The sequence below is a fragment of the Sorex araneus genome, chromosome 2, assembly GCF_027595985.1.
Source record: "Sorex araneus isolate mSorAra2 chromosome 2, mSorAra2.pri, whole genome shotgun sequence".
In the NCBI taxonomy this organism is placed as follows: Eukaryota; Metazoa; Chordata; class Mammalia; order Eulipotyphla; family Soricidae; genus Sorex; species Sorex araneus.
The window spans coordinates 159,723,031-159,736,480 of NC_073303.1; the positions used below are offsets into that span (position 1 = coordinate 159,723,031).

The following is a 13,450-nucleotide window of genomic DNA, read 5'->3' on the forward strand; positions in this document are numbered from 1 at the left end:
GTTTCAAAGTAAAAACCAAAAAAAAAAAAAAAAGTAAAAACCAATGACTAACTTATTATTTATAAGGAAAACATTTAATCTTTACAAAGTAGAAATATGGCAGAAATCACTTTGAACTAGAAGGAATTAATGAGACAAAAAAAATAATTTTTTTGCTGTGTCACACCAAAATAGACTTAATAATGATTTGTAGGGAGCCATCTTACAGAGCTTGACTCTTATCGTCTAGTCAAGCGGAGGCTGCTTGGGATTCCTGTGATCTTATCATTTCACCAGGTGTGGGGTCCCCCCTGTGGGCATCATCCTGTCCCGCAGGGAGGACCCTTCATGGGGCTAAGGAGGGGACGCAACCAAACAAAGAGATGCAGAGCCAGAAGGAGGAGGAGAGAGAGAGAGTTTATTCACAGCAGTTACAATACTTATACCTCTTGGTGGGAGGAGGTGGTATGCATGCTTGGACCCCCACAGGAACAATAGTAAAATGTTGATCAGGCATGGCCATTGGCTAGTGAGACAAGTGGTGAAATGATAAGATCACAGGAATCCCAAGCAGCCTCCGCTTGACTAGACCATAAGAGCCAAGCTCTGTAAGAAGGCTCCCTACAATGATTTAGTATTCACAGACTTCAAAAATAATAATAAAAGAGTTTCAGTATGACCCAGTGATCCTACTGCTTGGCATCTACAGCAAAAACATAAAAACATTAATTTAAATGCCATGTGCACACCTATGGGCTGGAATGATAACACAGCAGTAGGGCATTTGCCTTGCACATGGCTTACCCAGATTCGATTCCTCCACCCCTCTCAGAGAGCCCGGCAAGCTACTGAGAGCATCTTGCCCGCATGGCAGAGCCTGGTAAACTACCCGTGGCTTATTTGATATGCCAAAACCAGTAACAAGTCTCACACTGGAGACGTTACTGGTGCCCCTCAAGCAATGGATGAGCTGACAGTGATACACACCTATGTACTATTACAATAACCAGGATATGAAACAACCCAAGTGTCTCAATAGATGAATGCATAAAGAAACTTGGTATATAAAAATAATGGAATACTTATCAGTGATTAGAAATGATAAGATTCCCTCCTCTTTTTTTTTTTAAGGTAGGGTTTCCAACAGATACTCAGAAAGCCTGGGGGCCCTGCCTGCAATTCTTGGCAAACAGAACTGGCAATTCAATGCAGGTGCTGAAAAATGCAATGCTGCTCAGGATCTGTGGTGAGGGGATTCCTGGGCCACCTCAGCAGTACTGAACCATGTGGTCAGGAATCAAACACAGGTTGGGTACATGCACCCAACCATTACTGTCTCCCGGCCCCCAAGAAAAGATAAAACCTTGTGCTTCACTGTAACTTGGATAGAATGGGATGGTATCATATTAAGCAAAATAAGTCAGAAGGAGAAGGGTAAATACTAGAATCACTTTATTGAGTGATGACAAACCCTTGATCTCTGATTACAAAATTCAAATTCCAATCAGTGGGGAAGGAGGTTTGGGGAGAATGAAGGGGCAGACTAGAATTTAGCTAAGGACAGTTGTGGAGTGTCTTAAGCACTTTGGTGGTAGAGAGGCACAGGACCTTTAAACATCCAAACTATAAATGTTGACCCTATTGTAACTATGCTATCTAAACTACAATTTTTAAAAATTGCTTTAATTTATCATTGGGGCTGGAGAGATATTACAGTAGGTAGGACTCTTGCCTTGCACACAGCCAACATGGATTCCTTCTCTGGCACCTCATATAGTTTCCTGAATCTTCCTAGAAGGGGTCCCCATTACAGAGCTAGTAGTAAACCCTGAGTATCGCCAGGTGTGGCCCCCAAACCAAAACTAATATGAATTAATTTAAAAACATTTATCTCTATGCAAGAAAATATATATTTTAATAAATATACACATATTTATATTCATACATATATACATATTTTATATATACATGGGTATTGTAGATTATATCACTATCTCTATCACTATCATCCCGTTGTTCATCAATTGCTGGAGCGGGCACCAATAACGTCTTCGTTCGTCCCTGTCACGTTCCAGTGCAGCCCAATGGCATCTGCTTGCTCCAGGAACAAGAAGAGTATGTTATTGTTACCGTTACTGTTTTTGGCATATCAAATACATCACTAGTAGCTTGCCAGGCTCTGCCGTGTGAGCGGGGTATCCTTGGTAGCTTGCCAGGCTCTCTGAGAGGGACGGAGGCTTTTGGGGTGGCCTCTAATAGCCTTTACAGGTGTTCCCAGTCTGCCGAAAGCAAGCTTTTGGTCGGCTGGCATGTTGTAACGATCCACACTCTGACAAACATGCATTGCCTGCATCTCTGGGCAGCACCTGGGGCATCTGTGGCCTCAGGTTAATCTCCCTGAGATTGATGGAAAGCGAACCGGAGGTTGCTGAGCATCTGGCAAAGCTGGACCCCATCATGGAAGGTCTGTGCCAGGTCGAACACCCACACTGAGCCCCAGGTCACCCTGCAATGGATGAGCCCCTGTGACTCGGCCTGGCCGCATTTCCTCTGTGCCCCGCCCCAACGCCACTCCGTTCGAATCATACAAGACAGCCAGCGATGTCCAGCAGGGGTCATACACAGAGTTCCCTGCCCATCCTGTGGAGCCATGTGCTGTCTAAGGCGAGATGGTGAGCCGGGTTTCGGGGAGCGCGAGGAGTTCAGGTGGTGTTGGCACCATCTTGGATCAATGATTTACCCCATTGGGTAGACTAGATACTTGCTACAAAATCAGTGACTTGAACACTTCAAAATTTTAACATCATGAAATACCACAACAAACAAATCAGATTATCAAAAGAATTATTCTAGGTTGGGGCTGGAGCAATAGTACAGCAGGTAGTGCGTTTGCCTTGCACACAGCCAACCCAGGTTCAATTCCCAGCATCCTATACGGTCTCTTGGGCACCACCAGGAGTGATTCCTGAGTGCATGAGCCAGGAGTAATCCCTGTGCATCGCTGAGTGTGACCCAGAAACCAAAAAAAAAAAAAAAAAGAATTATTCTAGGTAGAAGAGAAAGGAAAGACAAGAATTAAGTGAATGTAGAGGAAAAGTTAAAATTGACATTATTGCTAAGATAAAAATGGAAAGGGGGGAGGGAAGCACCACGCAGCAAAAAATAAGAGCTGTACAAATCTGAACCTTGAGTGAGAGTTAAAGTGAAATACAGGTTGATAATTTAATTTGATTTTTCAAGCTATGTTTCAAAAATGTAAAAAATTTCAACATTGAAAGCAATATATATTTCAGTTACTCTTCTTTTCAAATCTTGCTGTTTTAACAGTGTTTCTTTGGTTTACAAATACAAATTTGTAGGTATAATTCTGGGCTGGAACGATAGCATAGCAGATAGGGTGTTCGCCTTACACGCAGCCAACCCGGGTTTGATTCCTCCACCTCTCTTGGAAAGCCCGGCAAGCTACTGAGAGTATCTTGCCCGCAAGGCAGAGCCTGGCAAGCTACCTGTGGCGTATTCGATATGCCAAAAACAGTATCAACAACAAGTCTCACAATGGAGATGTTACTGGTGCCCTCCAGAGCAAATCGATGAGCAACGGGATGATAGTGACAGGTATAATTCTGTTAAACACAAACTACAGCATTGATGAGTTATGAGATTATATTAATTTGACATGAAAAACTTGTAATTTCGTAGTATGTAGTTTTCCTTCACAGCACTTACCAGTTTGTAATCATATAGCTATTTATTCATATTTCTTAGCATCACCAGAAGAGAGCATCCTCTTCTGGAATATTAGCTTGCAGAATAATCAAATTTGTATTTTTTTACTTAGGAGAGGTCATACTTTTTTAATTCTCAGGGAGATAGCTCAAAGGACTGTAATTTTTGCTTTGCTTGTGGAAAGGCCTAGTCCCATGGTGCTCTGAGATTCAGTGAAAAGTAATTCGGAGCAGCACTACTCTGGGAATAACCTTTGCTCACTGCCGGGTATGGCCCCCAAAGAGTAAACAAATAAGCTATCGTGTTCAGAAGAAATGATGTCAGGATACTCACGAGAAGAGACTGCTTCCATTCTTACCTGGTGGCAATCTGAAATATAATTGTAACAACCAGGCCAATGATAGACAGGCAACATCCAGCCATGGATAGTTTGTCCAGCGATTCAGGATATTTATAGTTCTTTTTGAAACTCTGCAGGGAAAAATAAAAAAAACCTCACATTTTAAAATAGCACCCCTGAAATATCCATGAAAGTCAATATCATGAAAAATTACATTTATCAGAACAATTACATTGATCAGAATGCTGCATAGTTGCCAGATAGAATATTCTTATGAAACTGTTGATATAGGCACTGAAGATGTGACTTAGTAGTAACATACAAGCTTCATATATGTAAGGTTTTGGATTCAATCCCCAGCACCACAAAACAAACAAATAAAACATACACTTTCAAGGCTGAAAGCTACTTCTTTTTTGTTTTGTTTTGGTTTTTGGTTCTTTTTTTTTTTTCTTTTTGACTCTGTGGGGCTTACTCCTAGCTCTGCACTCAGAAATTACTACGGGTAGTGTTTGGGGGACCATGTGGGATGCCAGGAATGGAACCTGTGTCTGCATGTAACCTGCCTGCTATTGCTCCAGCCCCTGCTTTATTTCTAAGAAATAAAGAATGCTTTATTTCTAAGCAGTTTATATAAAGCAGAGGCTTCAGAATAGATACCCAACTTACTCAGATAAAGAAACATTCTTTTCCTCAAAATTTAAAATCAGAATTATGTTGAATACACTAAATTAATGAAAACTTCATCTATCCACTTTTTTTTTTTTTTTGCTTTTTGGGTCACACCCAGTGATGCTCAGGGGTTACTCCTGGCTTTGCACTCAGGAATTACTCCTGGCGGTGCTCAGGGGACCATATGGGATGCCGGGGATCGAACCCGGGTCGGCCTCGTACAAGGCAAACGCCCTACCCGCTGTGCTATCGCTCCAGCCCCTCCACTTACTATTTTCATGTAAGTAAAACTCAAGAGGTATAGTACACTAAAAGTAAGTTGTAAAAATATTTTATAGGTTTGTAAAGATGTCATGGACTGGAGCTATAGCACAGCGAGTAGGACATTTGCCTTGCAAATGGGATCGATTTCTCCATCCCTCTCAGAGAGACTGGCAAGCTACCAAAAGTATCTCATCCACATGGCAGAGCCTGGCAAGGTACCCATGGCATATTCGATATGCAAAAACAGTAACAACAAGTCTCACAATGGAGACGTTACTGGTGCCTGCTCGAGCAAATCGTGAACAACGGGACAACAGTGATAGAGTGCAGTGTAGTAAAGATGTCATATGCTTCTGTCCATTTTTAGTTACTTCTCATTTTTATGTACTAAAGCTATATCTATGCCAGTAGTTAAGTATATATTCATAGAAAAGTATATTCCAAGTGCATATGCACTCTTAGAAATCTGAGCAGGTAATGATGGTTGTCACTGGGTAGGTAGGCTATGTATAACTAGTTTTGCTTATATATACTTTCTAATGTTTTAAATTTGCAAATCATAAACATAAAAACATAATAAAAGTAATGTTGTCAGTATTTCCAATATCTCATATCAGATCCTACTCCTGAAATATTATTTTTTACAATCTTTTTGCTAGAAATGACTATTTCTAAAAATCTATTTTAAAACATTTCTTACATGTACATTATGATTTGTTAATTTTATAGGGTTATTCCTGAGTTACTATTTTAAGATATAAAAAATTATATATATCTCTGTTTAGTAGGTAAACTTTCTACTTTGTATAAGTGCATTGCTTATGCAGGAAGAAAATGAAAATAAAATTATTTTTAAAATAATAAAATTTAAATTTTATGTTGCTTCCTGAGTGACAAAGAATAGAACACATAGATCTTCAGTTCTTATAAATCATTTATTCACTTACTCAGATCTTATTTGTTCTTATTTCCCATGTATTTTGTGAGCCTATTGAAAAATTTCACAACCCAAAACAATTTTCTAATATCAGCAGTAAGTAGGCATTGAGGCAAACTCATATTAGTGAAATGAAATCACTACAAGTCTAACTTCAAAAAAAGAACAAAAATAACTATGACAATATAATCTATGCCATTTTACATGCATTTTGTACAGCTATTCAGTGATATTTAATATTTTAGGGCATCAAAAAGGGTCAATTTTTTAATTTATTATTTTCTGATTGAGAAAGCAGTTCTCTAAGTAATATAATTAGAAATGATTAAAATCAATTAAAATGGGAGAGGTTTGAGGTGCCATTGGCCTAGTTGATCAAGAATCGCCAAGAGTGGTTCCCCGGCCTCCTGAGTACCCCTTGAGGTGACCCAAAGAAACAAAACCAAAGAAACTTGACAAATAAAATAAGAAAACTATAGCCATCTCCCAAAAGTTTATAAAGCAATGTATTTTAATTTGGTGTTCTATATTATACTCAAATCTCTATAAGTCTCCAAATATGGTGACATCCATGTATGGCACTGGGGAATAAAAAAACATCATATTGGTTGCCTTTTAAGAAAGATAAGACACTACAACCATCCCCACTCCTTTGTATATGGAAAATATTCAGTGGAACTGGAAAGTACAGTGGGTGTAGAGGCTTGCCTTGCATCCAGCTGATCCAGGTTCTATCCGATGTGTGTTCCCTGTGGTACCCCTAACCCTCAGCACAGAACCGGTAGTGAGTCCTGATCACAGTTGGGCATGGCCCCCAAAACAAAGGTCAAAACATTCCCTTAAAGGGGCTGGAGCGATAGCACAGAGGGTAGGGCATTGCCTTGCACACGGCCGACCCGGGTTCAATTCCAAGCATCCCATATGGTCCCCTGAGCACCGCCAGGAGTAATTCCTGAGTGCAGAGCCAGGAGTGACCCCTGTGCATCGCTGAGTGTGACCCAAAAAGAAAAAAAAAACATTCTCTTAAAGATATGAACTCTTGTTTTCAGTTTTAGCATAATGTTTAAAGAAATGGAATCAAGAAAAGCCCTTTAAAACAAATGGAGCCACACCAGGAGGCTCAGGGCTTACTCCCGTTTCTGCATTCAGGGAGTGCTCCTGGTGGGCCGGGGGACCATATGGAGCATAGGGGATTGAACCCAGACTGGCTGTGAGCAAGGTAAGTGCCTTACCTACTGTACTACTTCCCCAGCCCAAAAAAAGAGCCTCTCTTACTGACAGGGTCAGCTGAATAACTTTCAGAGGTGCCCATAAGCTGCACACCAGAGCTAAATGCTACCAGTTATTATAGAGAGCTAAGTTGGAGATTGCAGGGATACAGAGAGTAATTACAGGGTACAGGGAGTCAACACAAGAGCTTTTTTCCTTGTGTCTCCTGGCATAAATTTAGTATCTTAGATGATTTCAATGCTAACATCTTTGCACAACTGTTTTAAGCAGCCCATTCATTTCCAAGTTTATATTAAGCCTGTTTCCAACACACAGCTACACAGTCTTGCATCTGGCTTTAAGACCTTCACGCTTCAGAACATGCAAGCTAGCTGAAGGGAGTCTGTCAGCTCTGGGCATGCCTGGGCTTCCTTCACAGGGCTGAACTCAACTATTCTGAGATTACAGCAGAGGAACACTATTCTGTGTGTCTCTACCAACTTCCCTTTTCAGTTCTACCACTTGTTCCTATGTCAACTCTTACTCTGTATACTAATCCCCAAAGTTGAATCCAACTAGCACATCCTATGATTGTGAATAAAATATTCTTGTCTGGAAAAAAGATGAATATGCACATTCTTACCATTAATATAGCAAAATTAGTTGTGTGATTACAATGACACCGCAGGAATCCATGAGCACCAGAGATTCTCATCTGTTGTTCTTTGTTACATCCATATGTGTCCCAATCATTTTGTGTGAAATTCCAAAAGACACAGGCATAGGATTTGAGTTGGTATTCTGATGTATTATACTGCAAATTGATAAGACAATTGTGACTAATTTTAATGCTTCATTAGTAGACAAAACAGAATAAGATAAGCACAGAATAAATCAATAAGATACAAATCATCTTTATTATTGATTAGAGAAGAGAAATTCTCTTCTATACAAAATTCAAATTAGCTAATTTTGCATCAGTCTAACAAAATATAAGGAGAAGGTTTAAATGTATAATTTCAAAGAACTTCTCATATTATTTCCATTAACTGCTTTTGCCCAAACTATCCTTGCTTTTATAATTAGACTGCTCTGTAAAAAATTACCTCTGGATTAAAGACCATTTGGACAGTCGCAGTTGTATCCGTATCATTTTGGCCAGCTTTGCTTGAGACAATTCTTTGACTGAAAGTAGATTGCGTTGTAAATTTTTTTGATGGAAAGAGCTTGCTATTCTGATATACCACAAAACCACATGTCTTGGCTTTCCCTGTAAAGGTTAAGGAGTGGGAGGTAGAAATAAGAAATAAGGGTAAACATGAAATAAAGTCCTATCATTGTTGAACTGCATGTATGCTTAGTATCTGAATTAAGTACAATAAAAATGATGTGCTCCCTGATGCTTCATTGAATTGAAATAGATAATTAACATACATAACCTTGCACAGCCGTTCCATCTACACATTTGCTCCCCTGAAGCTCATATTCCTTACCTTATACATGAGAATATAATTCCAGGCTAATCCACTCAGGCTGGTATTGCAAGGATCTCAAGTATAAATAAACATCTTGCTTTCTAAGCACAACACAGTTAGCATAACATGCAGGTAACCTAGGTCCAAATCATCAGGCAAGAAACAGCATAAGGTTGGAAAGCACTTAGTTAGGTCTCTTAATTTTAAAGGACCTATTTATCACATCACAGAGCCAGGAGCCCAATTTGTGACTATCAAGTACTGTTTCAATGAAGCTAAATGTTTCTACCCTCTCTTGGAGGTTCTCTACTGTTTCATGACAGCCATGGACCTTCCCAAGACTAAACAAGTAGTATGTGTTCTTTTTTTTCCCAAAATTTATTTTATTAAAGCACCATGAGTTACAAAGTCATTCATAGTTGTGTTTTTGAAGTACAATGTTCCATCACAAATCCCACCACCAAGTTCAACTTCCCTCCACCATTGTTCCTAGGTTCCCTCTCTTTTTTTTTTCTTCCCCCCCCCCCAGCTCCCCCGAGAGCCCGCGGCGGGCAGCCCCCCCTCCCGTGCACCGCCGCCGCCGCCCTAGGTTCCCTCTCTTACCACCCCCCCCAGCCCTCCCCCCAGCCTTAGCCTGCCATCCTGACAAACATCTTTAACATTTGGTTATTAAAGTTTGGGTCTCGTGATTTCAGCATTGTTGACTCTGTGGTCTGTGTATTTCGCTCTATCACTCCTTAACAGCGCCAGTGTACCTGAATCTCCTTGATCCCTGCTTCTGTTGCTTCTCATCTATCTCTTTTCCCTTCCCCCTTCACTCTCTTTCTTTCTTTCTCTTTCCTATACTCTGGGGCCAAGGGTGCTCTCTATCATTTGTATGTGGTATTTAGAGTAACTGGGTGAGGAAGTGCAATGGTTTCGAGGGCTGGATGGATACCCAGATCACCCTTAGCCCCAGAGTACTGTGTATCCTGAAACCGTGAAAAGGTGGCTCGTTGTTACTCAGAGATTCTGGGAGAGCAGAACTACAGTAGCAGGTTCCAGAATGAGTCTGGTCATGATTGTTATCAAACAGAACCACCTAAGGAATGCCTCCTCCCCATACTTTACATGACTGTTGACCATATTTAAAATAACCAAGGCAACCGTAATTACTGTACATTTTAACTTAATTACCTAAAGTCTGAAAATAAAAACTGTAGCAACGAGACCCAGACTGAGTCAGAATTTAAGAGATCAGTAGGTATGTCCTGGGAGTCTCTAAATATTATCCAAGATCAGCCACGTTCTTCTACGTTTTACTTGTAAATAGAGACGTTAAATTTGGGGGATAAAATGATTATCACGGTTTAGATGAATGATAATTGTTTGAATGTACAAAGTTACTGTACCCTACCACCACCAAAGTGCCCAGTGTTCACCAGTGTCTTTATGATGCTTCTAGTCCACCTTTTCATTCCCCTTCCCCACTGCTTGGTAATCTGAGTTTTATAATCCAAGGCCAAGCACTTGTCATAGTTCAATGTTGTCTATTTCTTTGCTTTGTCTCTCCATATATCACAGATGAGTGAGATCGTTGTATTCATCCTTCCCGCCTCTAACTTATTTCACTTAACACGATACTCTCCAGTTCCATCCACGTGGCAGTGAACTGCGTGATTTCTTTCCTTTTTTACAGCTTTATCATGCTTCATTGAGTCTATATATCACAACTTCTTCAACCATAATATGTCATGGGACCTTTAGGTTGTTTCCATAGCCTGGTTACTATACTAAGTACTACAATGAACATAGATGTACATTTATCTTTTTGAATTAATTTTTTTGTATTTTGGAAATATATAGATGGCCAATTAGTGAAAAATGAAAAAATGCTCTGCATTCACTTGTTGTCAAGAAAATGCAAATCAAAACAATGAGAAATTATCTCACACCAGTGAGTCTGGCACACATCACAAAGAAAGAAAGTAACCAGTATTGACATGGATATGAAAGAAAAGGAACTCTCACTCTCTGTTGGTGGAAATGCTAACTGGCTCAACCTTTTTTGGAAAAAAATATGAACATTTCTAAAACAAAACAAAACAAACAAACCAACAACCCTAAGAATTGAGCTTCCTTAGGACCCAACATTCCACTTCTTAGCTTTCACCCATCTATCAAAAACTGTCTAAAAACTCTACTTGGAGAGAGAGAGACAGAGAGAGACAGAGACAGAGGTAGAGACAGTGACAGAGACAGAGAGAGAAGAAAACTGCCTGCCATAGAGACAGGCTGGGGAAAGTGGGATGCAGGAGGGAAACTGGGGTCATTGGTGGTGGGATATGTACACTTGTGAAAAAAATGGGTGTTGGAATATTGTGTGACTGGAAAAAAAAATGATCATGAATATCATGAACAGCTATGTAACTGTATATCATACAGTGACTCAAAAAATTTTTTTAATTAAAAATAAAAGCTCTGTTTGGGGTGACAGAGTGGGGGAGGCACATATGGGAAGGAAGCCAGGGACACTGGTGAAAGGAAGTTGACACTGGCGGTGGGATTGGTGGTGCAATACTGAATGTTTAAAATTCAATTATGAATAACTTTGTAAATCAGGGTGCTTTAATAAAAAAATAATTACTTGCTATAAAAACATTTGCGGGGACATGAAATGCATCTTTTATAATTGAATAGATCTCTTAAACTCGGTTTATGTGTTCAAGGATGACTATTACCTATTGCTAGAAGGATAGCGCTCCAGTCTAAGCTTCATTACTTTTACTTGATTTTTTTTTTCAAAAAAATGCTTTAAAAAAAAAGAGTTGAAAAAAATAAGTTGTGGAAAATCCAAACATAAACTAAGTATCCAAGTTTTAAAAAGAAGAAAAAAGGGGGCTGGAGCAATAGCACAGTGGATAGGGCATTTGCCATACACACAGCCAACCCAGGTTCGATTCCCAGCATCCCATATGGTCCCTCCAGCACTGCCAGGAGTAATTTCTGAGTGCATGAGCCAGGAGTAACCCCTGAGCATTGCCAGGTGTGATTAAAAAAGAAAAAATAAAAAAGAAGAAAAAAGTAAAGAAATATTTTAAATAAATTCATACAAAATTTTATAAAAACCTCTATTCTGAAATATATGCTTATTGCAAGACTGTTCACAATAGTTCAAGTCTGGGAATGATTCAAGAACCCATGATGCAGCCGAGGCTGGCTGGGCAGCTGTGAAGAGACCGTACTCCGTACTACTCCACCCTCCTCCCCAACAGTAAGGAAATCTAAGCAGAAGTTTCCTTGCCACGTAGGTCTAAAGCCCTGAAGCAGGAGGCAACAGCAAAGGGTGCCTGAAAAGAGTAAGACCTTTTTTATAGATTGACCAGGGAAAAAAGGAGAGCAAAGTGATTTTGCACTGGGGGTGCCACCAATGCCCTTCCCCTCACCTGCTTTCCTTCTTGGTTGCCCTTTCCTAGGCCCTTTCATCGGAGACACAGTTGGGAGAGGAGGAAAAAATCAAAATTAAAACTAAAGCCATAGGGGTGGGGATGGTGGGAGGGATATTGGGTCCATTGGTGGTGGAGAATGGGTACTGGTGGAGGGATGGGTACTCATCATTGTATGACTAAAAAGTAAGCACGAAAGTTTGTAAGTCTGTAACTGTACTTCACGGTGATTCATTTAAAAAAATGCGGGGAAAAAAAACAAAACCTAAACCAAAAAAAAAAAAAAACACATACCTAAAGCCATAGCACCATCTGCTGGCAGGAAAAGGAATGTACCCATTAGATAACATGCAAGCAGAGGCAGACCAACAAAATAGAAATATCAGCATACAATGACATAAGAGAATGATACGTTTCAGAAATAACACCTAAAGATACAGAATTTTGTAACTTAAAATCATACTACTCAAAACCTCTATCAGACAATAAAACATAGAAGACAACTTTATAGTTTTGGAAAAGAAATGAAGGAGCAGAAAGAGTAGTCTTTAAAAAAGATTGAGGTTTTTTTAAAAAGCCCACGTAGAGATCCTAAATATTAAGATTTAAAAAAAAACTTATATGTAAATCATATAAGTATTTTATATGTAAATATAAAACTTATATGTAAATCATATAAGTATTTTTCTGTTACATCTACAGATGTTACAGAAAAATAATACATTTGAATTATATAAGTATTTTATATGTAAATATAAAACTTATATGTAAATCATATAAGTACTTTTCTGTAACATCTACAGATGTTACAGAAAAATAATATATTTGAAGACAGAAATCTATAGGTGGTAGGGGACAGAGAAAAAAAATTTCAAATAAATGAAGAAACTCTGTAAGAATTATCAGATACTATTAGGAAAGTATATGGATAATGAGAATCCCAGAAAAAAAAGGAGAGGAGAAAATGATAAGAGATATTATTTAAATAAATAATAGGAACTTCTCAAACTTAGGGAAAGAAGTAATCATACAAGTCAATCAAGATAGTCTATGTAAAAAGAGACCTACACAAAGGCACATGACAGTAAAACTGATATAAAAAAAGAAATATATATTACTATGGAGAAAAACATGTAACTTATGAATGCAACAAATTTATCAGCAGACACTGTACATAATTGGAGAAAATGAAGTGATATATTCAAAACACTTTTAAAAACTCTCAATTGAGATAGCCTACCAAGAAAAAAACTATCACTATGCTATAATAAAGGCTGGGATATTGCTCAGTGGTAAAGCATATATTTCACATATAGGAGGTCCTGGCTTCAATCCCAGCACCATATAGCATGAAAAGAAATAAAGTGGAAAGTGAAGTCTTTCCCAAATAAACAAATCATAAAACTAATGGATTTCACCACCA

General features: G+C 39.0%; 1 protein-coding gene across 1 annotated transcript in view; it reads right to left on the bottom strand.

The window, feature by feature from the left end:
* ADGRG7 (adhesion G protein-coupled receptor G7) overlaps nucleotides 1-13,450 on the bottom strand; it is a 57,919-nt gene that overhangs the window by 14,273 nt on the left and 30,196 nt on the right. Inside the window, exons 10-12 of the mRNA XM_004606820.2 lie at nucleotides 8,234-8,397; nucleotides 7,771-7,941; nucleotides 4,064-4,176 (exon numbers count right to left, since the gene is read on the bottom strand). Of these exons, the coding sequence (XP_004606877.2) occupies nucleotides 4,064-4,176; nucleotides 7,771-7,941; nucleotides 8,234-8,397 (448 nt within the window). The remainder of the gene's footprint in view (nucleotides 1-4,063; nucleotides 4,177-7,770; nucleotides 7,942-8,233; nucleotides 8,398-13,450) is intronic.